An 18,424-nucleotide genomic window follows, 5' to 3' on the forward strand; every position below is an offset into this window, starting at 1 on the left:
CCAGGAGACCCCCACTCTCTGCGCCCTCCCATGCTGTTCAGAACACCCAGCATCCACAAAGCTAACCCCAGTGCTGCTCCAATCCCTCTTCCATGCTGCCCCCCTGGGGACAAGAGCAGTGGCATGGGGGTCAGAGGGAGACATGAGGCCAAGGACATGTGGTGCTGGGTGAACACGCTACACACACAAGGTTCTCACACCTATACTACCCCATACAGTACCTGGCGCCACAATGAACACCTTCAGGCTTGCTATTAAAACAACACAGACGCAGCTGAGGCTCCAGGTCAGTGGCAGGTGTTTAATAGCCACGGTTGTTTCCAAACACGACCGTGAGTCTCACCCACTGCTTGCCTTTGCTCCAGGGATGCAGAGCGCCGGAGGCTGCCTGGAGTGGATTCAGGCCGTTTGCTTGCACCACCCATGACTGTAGCCGAACACGGTGATGATAGGAAGGTCCCCCCCTTCTCGTTGTCTGTGCTCTTAGCCGTGTTGCATTCATCCTGAACAGGACAGCAGCGGGGAGCAGCTAAGTGCCCCCCTCTCAGGCTTCTCACTGGTGCGTCTCCTGGATTTCTGACCTCCAGGGCAGGAAATGTCACCCCAAGCATGAAGAATCACCCCCCTCCCCACCCCTGTCCCTACTCGCACACAAGCCAAGAGCAACTCACCAAGAACCACGTGAAAGAAGCCTGTGTTCCACCACACGCCTCAAAGACCGCTCAGTCTGTGTTTATTTGCCACCGAACCAAAATGAAACCGAAAATAACGAACCGCAGTCAGCTCGGACGAAGCAGCAGCAGCAGCAGCAGCAGAGATCCATGCGCCATTCACCACAGGAAGAAAGGGACGAGGAGCCTCAGGGCCCCACGCTGTTGAAAGCGGGGCTGAGGCCGGCGTGTAAAAATAACCGATGACGACGGGGAGTGGGGGGGTGTTCAGAGCTCACCCGAAGTCTTTATGACGTGGAAGAGGGTGACATTGTACAGGACCTGGTGGCCGTTGTTCCAGGTGTACAGCACCCGCTCCCGTGGGTTGTAGTCCAGCATGGAGATGTGGGAGTACTGGTTGTGGAAGGGGATGTCCGTGTATTCATAGCTGGAAGTGTTCGTGTAGTAGGCAAAATAGATCTTGGCACCAGCCAGGTGGGAGTTGGTGACATAGAGGGTGCCACAGATCATGAAGGCCTCGCCGGCACTGCGCTTGGGGTAGCCAGTGTCCCAGCTGCGCAGGACCTCTAGCGTGTGTGGGTCCACGCGGCTCACCACGATGTTGCCGGCATTCTGGTTGGTGGTGTAGACGGCCCAGAGCCCGTTCTCATCCACCATGAAGTCGATGTCAGAGAAGCCACCCCATGAGTAGGGGAAGGTGTTGTTGTAGCCAGCACCACTGAGGCTGCGCTGCACCAGGATGCTGCGGGAACGGAAGTGGTACTTCACTGCCACATTGCTCTGGTATTTGTTGTAGTAAAGTGAGCCGTTGAACACCACATGGCCCGTCCCGGCCCAGGGGTGTGGCAGCAGGTGCTGCACGAAGTTCTGCCCCGTCACAAAGTCGTTCAGCGTGCGGAACTCGAGCACGCGTCGCCCCTTGTAGTAGCCATCCATGTACCAGACCTGGGTGGGCGAGAGCCGCACAGAGGTTAGAGGCAGGCAGGCAGAACCCCCTCACTGCCTGCCCCACTCAGGGACTTCCCCAGGCCCTGAGACAGCCCAGGGGCAGAGACACCATGGAGACCTTGCAAACCTCTGGGGAGGGGGGCTCCAGTTGTATGTGCGGGGCACTGCACCCTGAGCAGGGCTTGGGGGCCAGCTTTGCTAACAGCATCCTCCACCTGCTGCAGGCAGCGATGGCCCCTCCACATGCCATGCTGTTGCTTGGGGCTGCAGCATCCCAGCCCCACTCAAAAGCCGGAGTCAATGCACAGTTCATCCCTCAGGCTTGAGATTCAAAGCCAACAGCAGCCCCAGTGCTCAGTGTCAGCTAGTCCAACACATTGGCTTAATTGCTTCAAAGGAGAATGAAAAGGGAGTGAGTGCATGTTCCTCCCCCCACAGGCTTCAAGTTGCTGGGTCCCCCCGCAGCAGGCAAGCACATGCCCTGCAGCAAAGTCTGTGCGTGGGGCCCTGCCTGCTTTGTAGAGGAGCTTCTGAGTTCAGCCCTATGGGGGAAGAGGGATGGGAGATGCACAGAGGAGCCAGCCCCAGCCAGGGAAGAGTATGCAGCTGCCTCCCTGGGGAGGCAAATGTTGTGACTGCAGAGGGGAGGCATCAGCAGCCACTGCAGAGTCCAGGCAAACTCCCGACACTGGCTGAGAAGACAAGAAGCTTTTTCCCTGCTCAGTCAAATGCTCCAGTCCTTGCCAGGGCCCAGCCTGGTCCCTCTAGAGGACACAGGCTGAGATTCTCAGGCAGCCTCCAGATGCTGGCAGCAGGGAAAACCTGGAGGAGTCCTCTGGCACAGAGGGGACCCATTTCCTGGTGCAAGGTGAAGGAGGGAGGGTCACTGGCTCAGGGTAACAGCCCCTCCTTCCCCTGCACCCAGGGCTCTAGCTCAGCCTGGTGATAAATAAAAGGCTGATGGTGTCTGAGCCAACGGCTCCTTACTTCCTCTCAAGGCTTTAAAAAATCCAATTTCTCCCAGTGCCGAGGGCGACAGCCCATCCATCAGTGCCTGCTGTTGCCCGGGCCATAAATAACGATGTGCCATTGGAAGTGATGCCTGGTGCCGCCATCCATCCCCTGCCCTTGCTAATCACCTGCGCTGCTCCTAGTTGTCCATGCAGGGCAAGCATTCCCCTGGGGTGCCAGAGAGATAAGGGGCCTGGGCCTAGGCCTGAGCCTGGATTGGGGTCCCCTATGCCAAGCGCTGCACAGACCCAGGGGAAGGGGCAGCCCCTGCCCCACAGGGCCCCAGAATGCCCACAAGGCTCCTCAGACAACGCACCACAGACAGCCAAACCCCAGCCCCACGGCTCATGGAGAAACACCCCAGACACCTTTTAACTCCATGCTCCATGGCCTGGCAGCCTGCAGCAAAACCCAGTTCCCTGTCCCCTCTGAAAGATGCTGTTTCTAACCCAGAGGCTTTTTAGTTGGCATATAAATCATCCTAAATCCAACGGAATTAGGCCAGCTGAAGACCTGGCCCCCAATCTGCTAGTGAGCACTCCCTTGTCGGGAAGTCCCTACCTGTGACCAGTCACTGGGGCCCTGTCAGCTGCACAGGGTTAGAGGGGTAGGGGTTTCTGGAAATGACAAATGCAAAACTTAATGGGGAGCATGAGGAGCTGTGGCTCTGGCCCCAAATTTCTCCCTCCAGACTAAGACCTATACATGGAGGATGCTCCTGGCAGCTAGTGTGCTGGCATTTATCACATGTCCTTTGACCCCACTGCAGCAATCCCAGCCTCCCTCTGCCTCTGCTGAGCTTATGACACAGGAAGCTGAACATCAGCAATGGATGTGCCAGCTCCTGAAGAATGTTTCTCCATGTTGGATTAGACTTGTTTCTCTTTCTCTTCATCCCCCATGTGCCCCACACACCAGTGTCAGGCTAATTTCTAATGAAAAGCCATGTTGTGACAGAGGGACCCAGCACTGGGGATTTTGCAGCTGGGGGATGTCCCAGTGAGAACCCCTCAGCAGCCTCCTACCCTGATGAGCCTCAGTGCCTTGGGTAGCAGTCACAGCTGCTTTCTATAGGGCAGGGAGGGAGGGGAAGGTGCCCCTGTAAGGAGATGCACAAGCAAGATCCTGATGCCAGTTCTGGGCTTTGCAAAAGTTAGACTTTTGGGGGCTGCTCTGAGCTCTCACAACCCCAGGAATGAGCCATTTTTGTGGCCAGGCCCTCAAATTGCCAGAGGAAGGGTGTGGTGGACCATGGGGAATGTGGCTTCAGTGGGTAACCCTAGGGGTGATGTGAAGGCCGGGTAGCCCCCAGAGCTCCCCACAGCTTACCCCTGTAGCACTCACCCTGCTGTCAGCACTGGGAGCCATGGTGTCTGTCATCCAGGACCCAAAGCGTGACCCTGAGGCCCGAATAGTGATGGGGTTGCTGACACCCGTGAGCTTCCCACAACCTGGGCAAAGAGAGAAGAGAGACCAGTTACAGCAGAGAAGAGAGGCTGCTCATGGCAAGGATGCCTCCCTCAAGGCTGTGATGGAAGCAGGACCCCATGGAGCCCCCACAGCCAGGCAGAGGCTACAGCCACTCCCAAGCACCCTCAAGGGGTAGGCATCAGCTCCCACCCCAGCAGGCCAGGAGCAAAGTGGGTGATGGGTATCTGGACAAGCACACAAACAGGTGCTGGCAGGCCCCCACCCTGCTCTCAGTAGGGTGTGTGGCTGTTCCACATGGGGGCATGTGTGGCAAAAGACAGGTTCACCTGCATGTACCTGTGTTCCCACTGAGCACTTGCTCCTCTTTTTCCAAATGTGATACTGGGAGGCCAGAGCTACAAGAGCCCCCAAACCAGGAGAGCTCCAAAGAGGGAGGGTGGGGGGTACACATTCATCCCTTTCCCCAGCACCCCCTGGGGTTCAGACTGTTTTCAGCTGCTGGCCCAGCCCTGCTCAGCATTGCCAGCTCTATGATAAAGAACCAGGCACTGCCAAGATGGAGATCACTCATCCTGGGGCTAATCGAAGCTGACACCAGGCAGCCGCCTGTTTCCTTTCACGGCACACCACTGATTCCACCATCATTGTGCCTAGGAACAGAAGTGGCTGCACCAGGCTGGGGGCAGGGAGATAGAGTTGCAGGAGGGCAGAGCATGGCAGCTTCCCCAGGCAGGCAACAGAACACCATCTGCAGTTTGGGGGGCAGGGGGTGGAGCTCACAGAGCCCCCATGCAGGAGATAGCTAAAGTGAGCTCAAAGGGAGGGGCACTGCAGTCACTGCCCATCTACCAACTTCCAATTTGTTGTAAGCAGGTGCCAGCCTGAGGTTGCCCAGACCTATTTCACTGGGTCACAAGTTGCCTTGACTTGCAGGGAGCATTGCAGCTGGGGATAGAATCCAGAAGTCCTGGCTCCCAGCCCCTCTCAAATACCTGGTGGGCAGCAACAGTGAAATTAACACCACCACTGCAGGGACCCGAGTCACTGGAAAGACCCTATGCACATGAAATGGGTGCACACAGGGCTCAAGATGCACCAGAACATGCATGAGCCAGGCCTGGGGAGTAGCAGGGGCTGGCAGGCAGGGGCAGCCCCAGGTAGGCACAGTCACATGCACGGGGGGAGGAAGAGGGCACATACCCAGCTTCTGCATACAAGCATGCAGTCGGGCCTCCAGCACCATTACGCGCTGCTGCAGCTCCTCATAGTCATAGGCGCCCATCTCCTCCTGGATGGCCAGCAGGCTGCCTGACAGGTTCCGCACCTCCTCTTTCAGCTGCACAATGGTGCGTGTGTCTGCTTTGTACTGGTCCAGCACTGGGATCAGTGGCAGCAGCTCCGTCATCTTGTCCTTCAGCTCCTGCCAGCACAGAAGGAAGGGGCACAGCGTCACTGCCTGGCTCCAGCCTGTGTTCCCCTTCCCACCCTCAGGCACCTGGGAGGGTGTGCACACTGGTATCTCAAGCTGGTATCTACATGTATACACACACGTGCACCCCCCACCCCCCTAGTTGGCTGCCTCTGTTCAGGCAGCATCCAAGTCTGGAAGCTGTACACAGCCACAGCTCAGCCTGCGGCCGGGACCCATGCCCAACCCCACTGAGCAGCCTGCTGCACAGACACCATGTGAAGCAGCCACTGTCCCAGCCCAGCTGCATCCTGGCCGCCTGTTATCCCCATGCCCTTTACTGCACCTCTTGCCACAGCCTCAGCTTCAAAGGCTGGAGCTCTATCCCAGGGAAGGCTTGTGGTGCGGAAGACCTCCCACCAGGCTCTTCAAAGCTGGCTGGTAATTGCTGCTGCATCTTTTATGATGGCTGCCTCAGGGGAGTGAGAACCCAGGCCTTGCAGAGGGCAGGGGTGCCAGGAGCCTGTTGTGGGGCCAGGCTGGGATGGGGGGAGCTGCCAGCTCATGGCAGTGCTCACATGGAGCAATCAGCCATGACACTGAGCACATATCCCGCTCCCGATCCTCCCTGGTTCACCCAGCACAAAGGGCAGCTCCAGCCATGGAGCCAGAGCCATCCCCAGCATGACTCCCAGCCCCCACCCTCGCCTGCTCTCTCTCTCTGCGATTTCCCAGCAGACATCCTTAGGCCATAACTCCTGCGCTTGATGGGATTGCATTCCCATCTCTGGGGCCAGGCACCTGCCGCTGTGATTAAACCAGCTGCGGCATTCACTACAGCTTGGACGTTTAATCAATGCCTCGTCCCTGCAGCTGTCAGCGACGTGGCCCTACTACCACTCCGGCTCCCCCTGCCCCCACCCCACTTCCTTTGGCCTGGTTTCAGCACTCAAGACAGGCAGCTTTGGAGAGCTTCATCCATCAGGGAGAAGCTGTGCGTTTGGGGGTGGGGGGTGGGCTGGACTCCATGCTCAGGGCTAGGGGAGGAAGGGGGGGTGTCTGGAGGGTCCCACACAAGTGGTGTCAATCACCACAGTTGGCAGCTGTCACCTGTTGGGCAGCACCTGGACCTGGGTGGGACACAGCCCAATGCTGTTGGCCACAGGATCCCCAAGCCAGGCTGGGGATCTGGATGGGCGTGAAGTGCAGGGGCAGGGGCCAGGATCCCTGGCTGCCTTTTCTCTGCCCCGTCTCAGCCCTTGGTCCAGGTGGGCAGTGCTGGTTTCAGCTTAGCAGCTTTTGCATCCCTGGTGCCCTAATGGGGTCAGAGCTGGCACAGCCCCAGTCTCATGGAGAGGCAGAGGGAATAAGGGGGACCAGACTGGGGCCAGTGACTTTTACCTTGGGCTGGGGCTCTGCACCATGGAAGCAACAAGTCTCTGGAAAGCTGTTGAGACTGGGACAACTTTGAGGCAGGGGCTGCTACTCTTTGTTCTGTGTCTGTGCTGTGCCCAGCACAGGGCAACACTGGTCCCTGCTGCTGACCAGGATGTTCACAGCTGCTGGGGACTCTGGGCCCTTGCCTGACACCAGGGCTGTACTGCAGCTGCTCCTGGCACCCCAGAGTTTACACCAAGCCCCACTGCCCCGAGGGCAGTGGTGCCAAGCATCCAGGCACTGGCCACTCTGAGCCCCCGGGCACCAGGGAGGGGGCAGCTTGGGGCAAGCTCCCAGAGCTACCTGGAAGCTCTTTGCATTGAGACTCTTCTGGCTCTCAGTGGCCACCTTCAGCCGGGAGTCCAGCCCCTTCATGAGTGACTCTGTGTTGCGCACATACTGCAGGTCACGGTAGGTCCGCAGGTCCAGCACCTCCATGGACTGGGAGATGTTCTGCACCTGGGGTAAAGGCAGAGCCCAGAAGTGAGAGTAGAGTCCAACACCACCCCCTTCTTCCCAGAGGCTGGTGCCAGCTTGGCCCCCACTCTGCTCCCATCTCCCAGCCCCAGCCCTATTGTTCCTAGCACAGCTTGTCCTCATCCAGGGCCACAGAAGCCCAAGCTCAGCAGCTCTCAGCATACAGGACCAGCCTGGCAGCAACCCACTGCACGGATTCTGCCTGGCAAAGGGAGCAGGGGGAGGTGGGGGGGAGGCCAAGCCACCCACGCCCCAGTGCTATTAGCAGGCCTTGGAATATGACAGAGCTCTGATTTAATGAGCTAGTTCCAGAGCTGCCTCATTAGTGCCTTGCTCCCCACCTCCCTCCCCAGGAAGGTCACTGGCAGTTTCTCCATCCAGATCTCCCTGAATCCATCTCCATGAGTCCTGCTTCTGTCCCCACTGCTCCCGCTTTAATAAATGAGGCCCTATCCAGGCTCCTGTCCTTAAGGAAAGGAGGATGGAGCAGAGCAGATGCCAGGCTGGAAGCCCCTTCTTGGCCTGGAAAAGCAGTGGCTATGTCTCATGGCTGCATCTGCTGCCCTCCCCAGCTTCATGGAGCTCTGTGATGGGGCAGCAGCAGAGACAGGAGTGGGACCATGCACAGCTGCCAACACCTAGATGATATGTGCCCACATGCTCTGGGCACCGTGTCTGTCCCTCCTGACTGGCTGGAGGCTGAGGGGGCTTGGTTAATTGAGGTTTACCTGGTGGTGAGCTGGGCTGGGCTTGGCCCTGCTGCAGAGGCCAAACAGAGGATGGTGGCAGGCAGCTGGGTCTGGGGCAGACCTGTCCCTGCCTCTCCTGGCACCTGCTTGCTATTTCCCTGCCTGCTTTCTCCACCCTGCTGCTCCCTGGGGCAGGGGCTGCCTCTTGCACACACCTGGGCAGTGCTCAATACAACTGGGCCATTCCCTTCTGGACATGTGTGTTGCATGGCATATGCATGTCCTTATGGGAGAGGAAGGACATTAGGGCACCAGAGGTTTCCTTGACCTCTGAGAATTGGCTCCCCCCCGACTCTACTCACACAGCAGCAGGGTAGAGGCATGTTTGGGGGAGTGGGCTGATTTGGGCAGCAAGGAAGGCCCTGAATCTGAGCCCTATCCATGCCCCACTGCGCAGCCTCTGACAGGGTGCTTTGCAAAAACACTGGCAATAAAAATACAGTTGTTTCCCTCAGGCAGCAATTCCAGAGCGGGGAGAAGGCAATGGTGGTTCCCCCTACCAGCAGTGGAGGAGCAGAGGCAGCTCCGTCTGCCCCACGGCTGGTTCTGCTGCCGCCCTGCACCCCCCTCCTCCACCCTGCTGTGCTCTCTGGCTGCCTGTACCTCTACGCTACCATTTGACCTCCTGCAGCAGCAGACAAGTCACCTCCTCTGCTGCCTGTATGAGAATGACTGAGTGGTTCAGTGGGACTGAGCCCAGCTGGGGCTGGAGGGCTCTTGCTAGAGGTGAACCTGGCTCCCGGTGGAGTAAGGACAGCTGTAACTGCCACTGCCCAGAGCAGCCAAAGGCCAAGGGAAATCATTGTGCTGGGTGCCACAGCAGTTCCAGCTCCCACAGCACCAGGGTCTGTGGCTATGCACATCAGTCACCACCTGGCCAGACCTGGAGCTCCCTGCCAGCTGCCCCCGTGGACTTGCATTTGGTGGTCCTGGCTGTCCCCACCTCCCACACACTGGATTTGCAGGGTCGTAGCCAGTGAGAGGGAACATCCCTGCTCAGATAGAGTTTGATGCGACTAATAACTACGCAGGTGGATCTACAGTGCCTGTCCCCATAGATGCTCCATTAAGTACTAAAAAGACCCCACCTGCATGTCACTGGGAAGGGGAGAGAGGGGGACTCCATCCTGGCCTCTTCCAGGCAGCTGAGGAAGCAATTCTGGCAACAAGGAGCCATCCAGGGGGCCAGACTGAGCCAGGGGCGTTTCCAAGGCCAGGGATGCCCCAGCTACTGCTGCTGGTCCAGAGTGGAGGCCAAGCCCTGGACACACAGGCGGGGCCAGGGCTCTTACCTTCTCCATGAGCTGCCGGAGCTGGCGGCTGCGCAGGTCTCGGGAGCAGGTGCCCTGCACCGGGATGACAGCCGTGCACAGGCATTTGCCATCGGGGGCCTGTGCTGAGGTGTAAACCTGCCAGCCCTCGTCAGGGCTCTGGAACAGTGTCTGTGAGGATGGGGGTGGGGAGAAGGCAGGAGAAACATGGTTAGGGGCAGGAACAGCATGCCAGGGTTTGGCTCTGGCTTCAGCAGCCCTCAGGAAGAGCTGCAGCACTGCAGGTGCATCGGGGAATCCAGGCATTGCCTTGCCGCCCCTGCAGGCAGCCCTGCCAGTGCCCACAGTTGGAACCTGAGAGACACGTGCCATGTGTCCTGACTGGCACCCTCCCACCCACCTGCCAGGTACCCACACGGAAGCAGCAAATGCAAGAGCTGGAGAAATATTTAGTAGCTGGTGGGCAAACAGCAGAGCCTCACTGCAGGAGGGAGAGCAGGGGGAAGGGCATTGCTTGCCTCTGCAGAACCCAGCCCTGCTCCATGACTGGCACAGGCAAGATTTCTGCCCCCCTGCCTGTCTGCCAGCTAGGCCTGAGGCAAACACTGCACCCACAGGCCCAGTTCTAGGGCTGCGGTGGCAAGAGGAAGTTCCTGACATAGGCAATGGCAGCAGAAGAGCTTTTATCCCTCTGGTGCCCAGGTACCTTGGGGGCCAGGATAGAGTTAAACTCCACTCACTATGATCTGCACCTGGCCACAGTTTGTCACCAGCACTGGGTAGCTCAGGAGGCCACAGGGTACTAGGGCATGGGGGCATTGCCTACTCACTCCACCTGGTGTCCACCACAGGGAAGGAGACGCAGGCCTCGTGGAGTCGGCTGCCCAGCAGCTCCCAGCCCCACCCGCCCAGCACCTAGGAGCTCTTACACAGAAGCACCTACATTTGCCCACAGGGACCCTGATCCTGTGGGGGTGGGGGGAACGGCGGGGAGCAGGGCAGCCCTTGAGACAGGGGCAGGCCTGGGTGGGAAAGTGTGAGGAGGTGATGACTAGCTCTGAGAAAGCCAGGCTGCAGCCACAGGCGGCTCTTGGGGAACTCCGGGTGCTGCCCTGCTTCCAACCTCACCCCCACAGCCTGCTGTGTCCCCCACCAGGCAGCACCTTGAGTTCCCCAAGTGCTGTTTATGGCTGCCACCTTGCCTGGCAGAGACTGCGCTGACCCCAGCCTGACCCAGCACCCTCTTCCCAGGGCTTTCAGCTTCTAGACTCCTCCTGAGCTCTGCAGAGTCTGCCCTCAGCTCCCTTCTCCCCCGCGCCTGTTGTAGCCCTTTTGCCACCTTCACGGGATGTGCCGGGGACCAGGCCACCTGCTCCCAGGGGTGGTGCCTGCCTATGCAGCACCTGAAGCAGCAGGGCCCTGATCCTGGCTGGTGAGGCTCTAAGAGCAATGAATGAGGCCTCACAGGGCTGGGCGGTTCTGACCTGAAGGCTGGGGCTGGAAGCCACAGAGTTCCTACTGTGTTTCTCTCACCCCATGGGAAGAGCTATGTGCCTCACTTGGGAAAGGCTAATGAAGGGGGAAAAGACCCATCTTTGCAGCAAGTTCCTGAACAGCAGCAGTGGGAAGCAGAGCCCAGCTCATCATCCTGCTCCCTGGAGACCTCTAGGCAGCCTCTACCTTGGCTTTTGCCCTGTCCAAGTTTAAGTGACAGAGCCTACTTGTACCATATTTCCTTGTATGCAAGTCTCACTCCTCCGCTCCCCTTTCCCAGAAGCTGTGTCTAGGGTGAAGCGCATGTTGCCTGTGACAAAATACAGTGTGCATGGCTGGGGAGATGCCTTTCTGGTTCCTGAACACAGAGTGAGCTGCTGATCCTCTGCAAGAGCCAGAGCAAAGCCAAGGAAGAGGCAGGAAGCAGGTGGAGATCGAGCCCAGAGAGCAAAAGGGGCCTCACTGTGCCCTCCCTCCCCTTCTATTTATAGCTGCTTTCCCTGGGGCTTCCCATCACATCTGGCTGCTCCCTCAGCCATGGCTCCTGCCAACAGATGGGGACAGGCCTGGCCCCTGGACCACAGCCGCCTGGGATTACCTCCCCCTTCCCAGCAGAGAGGGTCTCCCACGGATGGTCTCCCACAGATGCTGCTACTCCTGCCTGGTGCCCTCACACCCCCTCCCCCTGGCAGGACCAGGCTCCACTAGAGACTGGGGGGGAGCTCTCCCATCCTGCCCAGCCCTTGCTGGGGGTTTTGCTGGTGCCACGCAGAGACAGCAAGTGTCTGAGCTGGGGGTTGCTGCATGGGCAGGCCACTTCATGTCCCAGCTGAGAGATTATACCACCTGCATGATAACTGAGCTGGGGCATCCTAAGGAAGGCTGCCACCCAGCCGCACAAGCAGCCAGGGATCCTCCTGGCCCATGGGCCCTGTCATGTACTCACTCAGGAAAGCAGCATCCCCAGGGCCTGCACATGCGTAGGCAGTGGGAAAGCACAGCATGGCCCACGCCGGCTGCTGGCGTGGTTGCAGGGCAGCACTAGGGGTGGATGCAGGACCCAGGCATCTTGGTTCCCTGCTCCGTGCACCAGAACCCATCCCCTGCCAGAGCCGGGGCAGGAGCCAGCCTCCCAGCTTCACCCATGGGGCTGTGAATGGCCTGGGCTCACAGCAGAGGCAAGGCCCTGCCTGAGGTGAAGCAGGGCTTGGGGAGGTCACAGCACTGAGCTGGACAGTGCCAAGCTGGACAGGGAATCCTGGTCCCTGGCTCTGACCAGGGACTTCCCCAGGTGCTGGACTCAGCCCCAGCCCTGCCCCTGCTGGTCCTGCTGCCCCTGAGCATCCCTCAGGCTGCAGCTCCTGCTGGAGGGGCAATAACCCCACAATGATGCAGTGAAATGCCCCATGTTGGAGGTTCTGCTGGGGTCTGAGAAGGGTTCTGGGGGCATGGGTCAAAGTGCCCATTGAGCTTGTGGCCAGGGGTGAAGTGGGATATGCACCCCAGGGCCAGGTGGGGAGAGGCTGTGAACAGGAACAACCAGGCTGCTGGAGCTGCCAGGCTGCAGTCCAGCAGGAAGAGCCCCAGTCTGGGGGGGAGGATTGATTCCGGCAGCTAGGGCAAGGTGTGAGCCCAGATGCTCGAGTTCTTCCCCTTGCTGGAGCCTCCATGCTCAACTAGGGCTCAGGTACATGGGGACCCCCTCAGCTGGGTCAGCTTAACCCCTACCCCCTTCTTGCCTCATCCAAGAGCTGGGGAATCCTCCCAACAGGAGCTCACATCCCCCATGGACACTGCCTTGGGCCCGGCTGCTCAGACTAAACCTCCAGCAGCCCCGGGGGGCCGGAACCCAGGAGTCCAGACTCCCCCACACGCAGTACACTGGCCCCATACTCAGCCCCTAGAGACCAGGCAGCAGAGAGGTCGGTGGGATCCAGCTGGGTGGGGAAGACCTCGGGCCTGCGCCTGCTGGCCACAGGGCGAGGGGCCAGCGAGCGGGCACCGGGTGCCCAGGCCCCGCACCTGGCAGCGGCGCCCGCCGCCCACACGGACAGGCGCAGGGGGGGAGGGGCCGTGCCCCTCCTGGCGGTGGTGGTGCTCCCGGTGCCCCCCCACCCCCCGGCTGGGGGCAGGACGTTCCCTCCCTGCTCTGCCCACGGCCGAGAACCCAGGCGTCCTGGGGGGCCGCATCGCGCCACCGCCCGGAGCTCGCCTTGCCCCTGCCGGGAGCCCCAGGCTGCGGGAGGGGCGGGCTCTGCCCGGGCTGCGGCATCCCCGGCCGGGCCGCCCCCCCGGGCGCGGGACTCACGATCCGCTCGGAGGTGCCGGCGCGGGAGACCGCGGTGCCGTTGAGCCCCACGAGCGCGGGCAGCGTCTGCGACATCCAGTTGGTGACCATGGCCATGGTGCTGAGCACGGCGCCGATCTTCAGCAGCGGCACCGACATGGCGCCCCCGCCGCATCCCCCGCCCGGCCCGGCCCGGCCCGGCCCCGCCGCAGGAGCCGAGCGAGAGGAGCCGCCGCTCCGCGCCCGCCCTTATAAGCGCCGGCTCCGCCGTGACGTCGCTCCCGGCCGGGGGCCAGACCCGGCGCCGCGGGGAGGGGCGGCAGGAGCGGGGGCGGAGCCGGCGGACACCGCCCTGGGCGTCCCATATCGGCAGCCGGCGGTGCCCCTCACACCCGCCCTGCAGCCCCCAGCCCGCCTCCCCACAACCTAGCGGTGCCCCTCACACCCGCCCTGCAGCCCCCAGCCCGCCCCCCCCACACCCTAGCGGTGCCCCTCACTCCCGCCCTGCAGCCCCCAGCACGCCCCCCCCACACCCTAGCGGTGCCCCTCACTCCCGCCCTGCAGCCCCCAGCCCGCCCCCCCCACACCCTAGCGGTGCCCCTCACTCCCGACCTGCAGTCCCCAGCCCGCCCCCCCACACCCTAGCGGTGCCCCTCACTCCCGACCTGCAGCCCCCAGCCCGCCCCCCCCACAACCGAGCGGTGCCCCTCACTCCCGACCTGCAGCCCCCAGCCCGCCCCCCCCACACCCTAGCGGTGCCCCTCACTCCCGACCTGCAGCCCCCAGCCCGCCCCCCCCACAACCGAGCGGTGCCCCTCACTCCCGACCTGCAGTCCCCAGCCCACCCCCCCACAACCTAGCGGTGCCCCTCACTCCCGCCCTGCAGCCCCCAGCCCGCCCCCCCACAACCGAGCGGTGCCCCTCACTCCCGACCTGCAGTCCCCAGCCCACCCCCCCACAACCTAGCGGTGCCCCTCACTCCCGCCCTGCAGCCCCCAGCCCGCCCCCCCACAACCGAGCGGTGCCCCTCACTCCCGACCTGCAGCCCCCGACAGTCCCAGAAGGCGGCACTGGCCAGGGGTGGGGTGGGGATAAAGCCCCAAGATCACACCCCTCCCCTACACCCCAGCCAATGCGTCGGGACCACCCGGGCCGCAGGTCTGGCCCGAGGCGGGGGCAGCGCTCCCTGGTGGCCGCGTGAGGCAGCCCCTTCGCCCGCCCGAGAGAGCCCAGGAGTCCGGGCGACGCGGGGCCAGCACCCTGGAGAGCTCCAGCCGCTGCGCACAGGGCCCCCGCTGGGCCGACCTCACAGGGCCCCGTAGCCGGCGCAGGGCCCAGCATCCCCCCCCCACCCCACTCTCAAGATCGAGCCCGGACGCCCCAGGGCAGCGCCTCCCCCCAGTAGCGCCCCAACACGCGTGAGGCGCGGAGCTGCGGTCCTGCAGCGCCACCTTGTGGGCACGAGCGGGCACTGCAGGCCCCTCGCGCGGATCCTGCCACCCGGGGAGAGGCAGAGCCACGGGGCAGGGGCCGAGGACTTGCGGAACCCGCCCTGGCCCGGCCGCAAACTAGCGCCCTACGAGTCTAGACCTTCTCCCACAGCCCAGTAGCGGCGGAACCGAGGCGTCCTAGCCCCAGCGCCCTAGGCAGGGAAGGTACGTACTACGTATGACGCACATACATAGGCTGTGAGCACAGCACCTGGCCAGGAAGGTGTGTGCCATGTATGACATGGGCACAAACGGGCACAATCTACAAGCAGCACAGGCCGTGAGCACAGTGTCCAGCTGGAAAGGCATGTGCTACATATGAGCATACACACAGGCCATAAGCACAGTGTCCTGGCAAAGGAAGGCATGTGTCACGTATGAGCACACACAGAGGCTGTGAGCACAGCACCCTGGCAGAGGAAGGCATGTGCTACATATGGCGCATGTGCACAGGCCATGAGCATGGCACCCTGGTCAGGAAGGGTATGTGCCATATATGTTGCAGACACACATGGGCACAATCTACAAGCAGCACAGGCCACAGGTACACAGACTGGACACACATGCCCAGGCAGAATTTGCAGGCAGCACAGGTATGTCGCACACAGAACTGGGGGGCACTTGGCTGTGTGCACATGACAAGATGACAGACGGAGACTGAACCCTGCCATGTCCAGCCCAGAGCCCCCAGCAAGGCCTATTCCCACAGCCACCCCCGCCCCCACCTTGCCCACCTTCCACCTCTTTATTCCAGCCAGATTCCCAAAGTAATCACTGCATACAAATTGCTCTTAATTCGGGCTCCTTTTCTGGCACTTGGTCGGTGCTGGGCAATGAGACTCCATCATAACCAGAGCCAGAAGGGAGGCAGTGGCTCCCTGGGGGCACCAGAAGGCCTGATGGTGTGGGAAGGGCCTGGTCAGGCATGCACATGCAGGCAAATGTGTGTGCACGCATGCATGCAGCAGATGCATATGTGACCTGGGGCAGCAGAAATGTCCCCATGGTAGCACACACCACTCCGTGCCCTGTTCCACCCTGAGCCCAGGACTACTTCTGCAGGCCTTGGGGCCCCTGCTCTGAAGTAGCTTCAGATGCTTGGCTGGAGGCCTGACACCAGGGCAGATGGGCCCCTGGGCTGATACTGCAGCTACCCCGGGGCCTCTGAGTTCTCTGCACCCAAGCCTGTCTCCTGGGAGTTGCACAGTGACTCCAGACCATGTTAGCCTCACCCCTGTTCCAGGTTCCAGGGCTCCAAGCCAGAGCAGGGAGCTGGTCCCAGACCAGGTCCTTCACCTTCACTGAGAACAGCAGCTCTGCAGGGTCACAGCACAGGTGGGCACCATCTGGGGGCCAACACATTTGTGCAGATCATGGATCACCCCCATCCTACCCCCAAGACTCATCAGGCTGACAGAAGCAGAGGAACAGAGCATCATGAGAAATCATGAGAGAGAGCAGGTGTATGCATGCTCACATGGCATACACATGCCAGTGCATGCAACCACCATGCACACCAAACACATTCACCCAGGCAGACACAGCACCACACAAGCTTGTGTGCATGGCCCTAAGAGCCAGGCCTGGCCCTAGAGAGGGGAGGGGAGGGGCTGGGCCAGAGTCCAGGAGGCATCCTGCATGATCCTGGGGCATCCTGCATGTGATGCAGACCATCTTGCACAGCCAAGAGAGCTGAAACTCATGCCCCTTGCCCTGATACACACATGTTGCAGGCTGCACCTACTGAGCCAGCCCTCCTTCCAGCCAGGGACTCAGGTGTCATCACCTTTCCCTGCTATGGACCCGATGGGAGGGGTAAGGGGAGCAGGCTGCCCCTGGGGCCCTGAACTTGCTCCAGCCCAGCTGGCCCCAGAGCCTGGGAGCTTTGCGTGGTGACAGGACCCAGGTCCAGTCTCAGAATGCTGCCCCTGGTGCCAGGGATATAGCAGGCTCCTACCCACCCAGCCCCAGGGCCATGACTAGCCCTGCACTGCCCCATGTCCGGTCACTGTAAAACACTAGGGCAGCACAGTGGCTCATCACACCCATCCTGCACATGCCTTGTACCTGTACACACCTTGCACCCACACACCAGCCACTGTTGCCTTCCAGGAGCGCTCCCTTTCTGGAGCGCCTCATACATATTCATCAGGCAGAGCTGCCTCATAGAAAGCTGCTCTGCTAATTGTGAGTAATGCTGGGCTGGGATAGAGCCTTCAGTAGAGCTTGGTGCTGGACAAAGCCCTGCTGCCACCTCCATCACCTACCGCTCCCCCCCCCCCCCCCCAACCTCCTGCTGCACCCTGACATGGCTCCCAGCCTAGGGATCCCCAAGGAGCTGCCAGGCCCCCTTGCACTCTCTCCCCCATACAGGAGCCTGCTCCCAAGTCTGAGCCCAGGGGGCTGCACTGTGGAGGACCTGGATGGCCGGGGGAGTGCAAAGGCGGGTGCCTGGAGAGCTGGTTGCAGGGCCCTGTTGGACTCTGGGACCTGAACCATGACCCCATCACCTTTCTCACCCCACTGGGTTGGCCCAGCCAACACCAGACCTGAGCAGCATGACAGCCAGGAGGGCCCACTGTTGCCCAGAGCCACAGCAGAACCCAGCAGGACCTTGCCCCTTGCCCTAGCACTCATTGCTGCATGGGGCCAGGCCGGGAGATGTGGGCCCCACAGCAAGCTCTGAGCATGGCCAGGACAGCAGGCAGCAGATGGGGCTTAGGAGGGCCCTGGCAGGACCTGCAGCACTGAGGGGCACCAAGGGGCACAGCCAAGACCCCCTCCCCCTCTATCACACCGAGAGTACAAATCATGGCCCTGCCTGTGTCCCGAGATGCCCCAATGGCCCTGTGCTCCTCTGCCCCCAGCAGCAAGCAGCATCCACTTGTCCCCCAGCCCAGCAATGGGGCTGGGGCAGCTCAACCTCAGCTGCAGAATCTGGGGGTTGCCAGGCAGGAGCCCAAGGGCTAGGCCCTGCAGGGCAGCAGCACCGACTGCCCCAGGCCAGCTGGGACCTCTTCCCTGCGGAAGTGCCCAGGCCTCGTGGGCAGGATGGGTCAGACTGGGGGCCTGCACCCTCAGTGGCCAGGGAGGGCGAGGGCAGGACCCCAGCATCCCAGCCCCCCTCACTCTAACCACTCTGGACCACAGCTACCCTAAGCAGGTGTCCTGGCTCCCCAGCCCTGGGGCCAAGCAGCCTCCCCACCGCTCTCGACAGCCAGGCGCAGGGGGCTGCCATGGCACAGCCCCTGTCCCCCGCTCCCCAGCCAAAGCCCAGTGCCAGGGACCCGCCCGGACGCAGCCGCTGCCCCTCGCTGGGTCCAGCTGGCGACCCGGGCCCTGCCCAGTCCCAGCCCGGAGCGGGCACGGGGGCAGGAGCCACCCCAGTAGCCGAGGGGTCCCCGCCCGCCCGGCCCCGCTCACCTGGGCGGCTCGGGACGCGGCCGCGAGCAGCAGGAAGAGGCCGGGCAGGAGGCGCATCCTGCGGTGCGGAGCCCGACCCCGCCCGCCCCGGGCTGCTCTGCCGCCGCGGCCCCAGCGCCCCGCGGCCCGGCCCGGCCCGGCCCGAGGCTGCGGCTCCCCGCGGCGGCTCCGGGCTCCGGGCTCGCGGCGCCCGGGACCCGCTGTGCGCCCACGGCCCAGGCAGGGCTGGGCTGGGCTGGGCCGGGCCGGGCCGGGCGCAGCGAGCGTGCGCGGGGGCGGCCCGGCCCACAGCCCCGCCCCCGGACGCCGGGGTCCCCGGGGGGTGGG

General features: G+C 62.0%; 1 protein-coding gene across 2 annotated transcripts; it reads right to left on the minus strand.

Moving 5' to 3' along the window:
- Positions 1–281: 281 nt before the first annotated feature.
- Positions 282–18,288, minus strand: OLFM2 (olfactomedin 2). 2 transcript variants are annotated; one of them, XM_019485687.2, is made up of 6 exons: positions 18,098–18,288; positions 9,425–9,574; positions 7,210–7,365; positions 5,262–5,481; positions 3,975–4,081; positions 282–1,616 (listed from the first exon to the last, which is right to left on the minus strand). In XM_019485687.2, exons 1-6 carry the CDS (start codon positions 18,152–18,154, stop codon positions 939–941), a joined length of 1,368 nt encoding a protein of 455 aa, XP_019341232.1. In that variant the 5' UTR covers positions 18,155–18,288; the 3' UTR covers positions 282–938. The 2 variants fall into 2 exon arrangements, with proteins under 2 accessions (XP_019341232.1, XP_019341231.1); XM_019485686.2 differs by lacking the exon at positions 18,098–18,288 and adding an exon at positions 13,206–13,397.
- Between the last annotated feature and the right edge of the window lie 136 nt (positions 18,289–18,424).

Source organism: Alligator mississippiensis, chromosome 8 (assembly GCF_030867095.1).
Source record: "Alligator mississippiensis isolate rAllMis1 chromosome 8, rAllMis1, whole genome shotgun sequence".
NCBI classification, from domain to species: Eukaryota; Metazoa; Chordata; order Crocodylia; family Alligatoridae; genus Alligator; species Alligator mississippiensis.

Coding starts and splice junctions, on each gene's coding strand:
- OLFM2 (XM_019485686.2), bottom strand. CDS start 13,343: ATGTCGGTGCCGCTGCTGAAGATCGGCGCCGTGCTCAGCACCATGGCC. Junction 4,082..5,261: donor TGCTTGTATGCAGAAGCTGG/GTATGTGCCCTC, acceptor CTCTTTGCCCAG/GTTGTGGGAAGCTCACGGGT. Junction 1,617..3,974: donor CTCCCAGTGCTGACAGCAGG/GTGAGTGCTACA, acceptor TCGCCCACCCAG/GTCTGGTACATGGATGGCTA.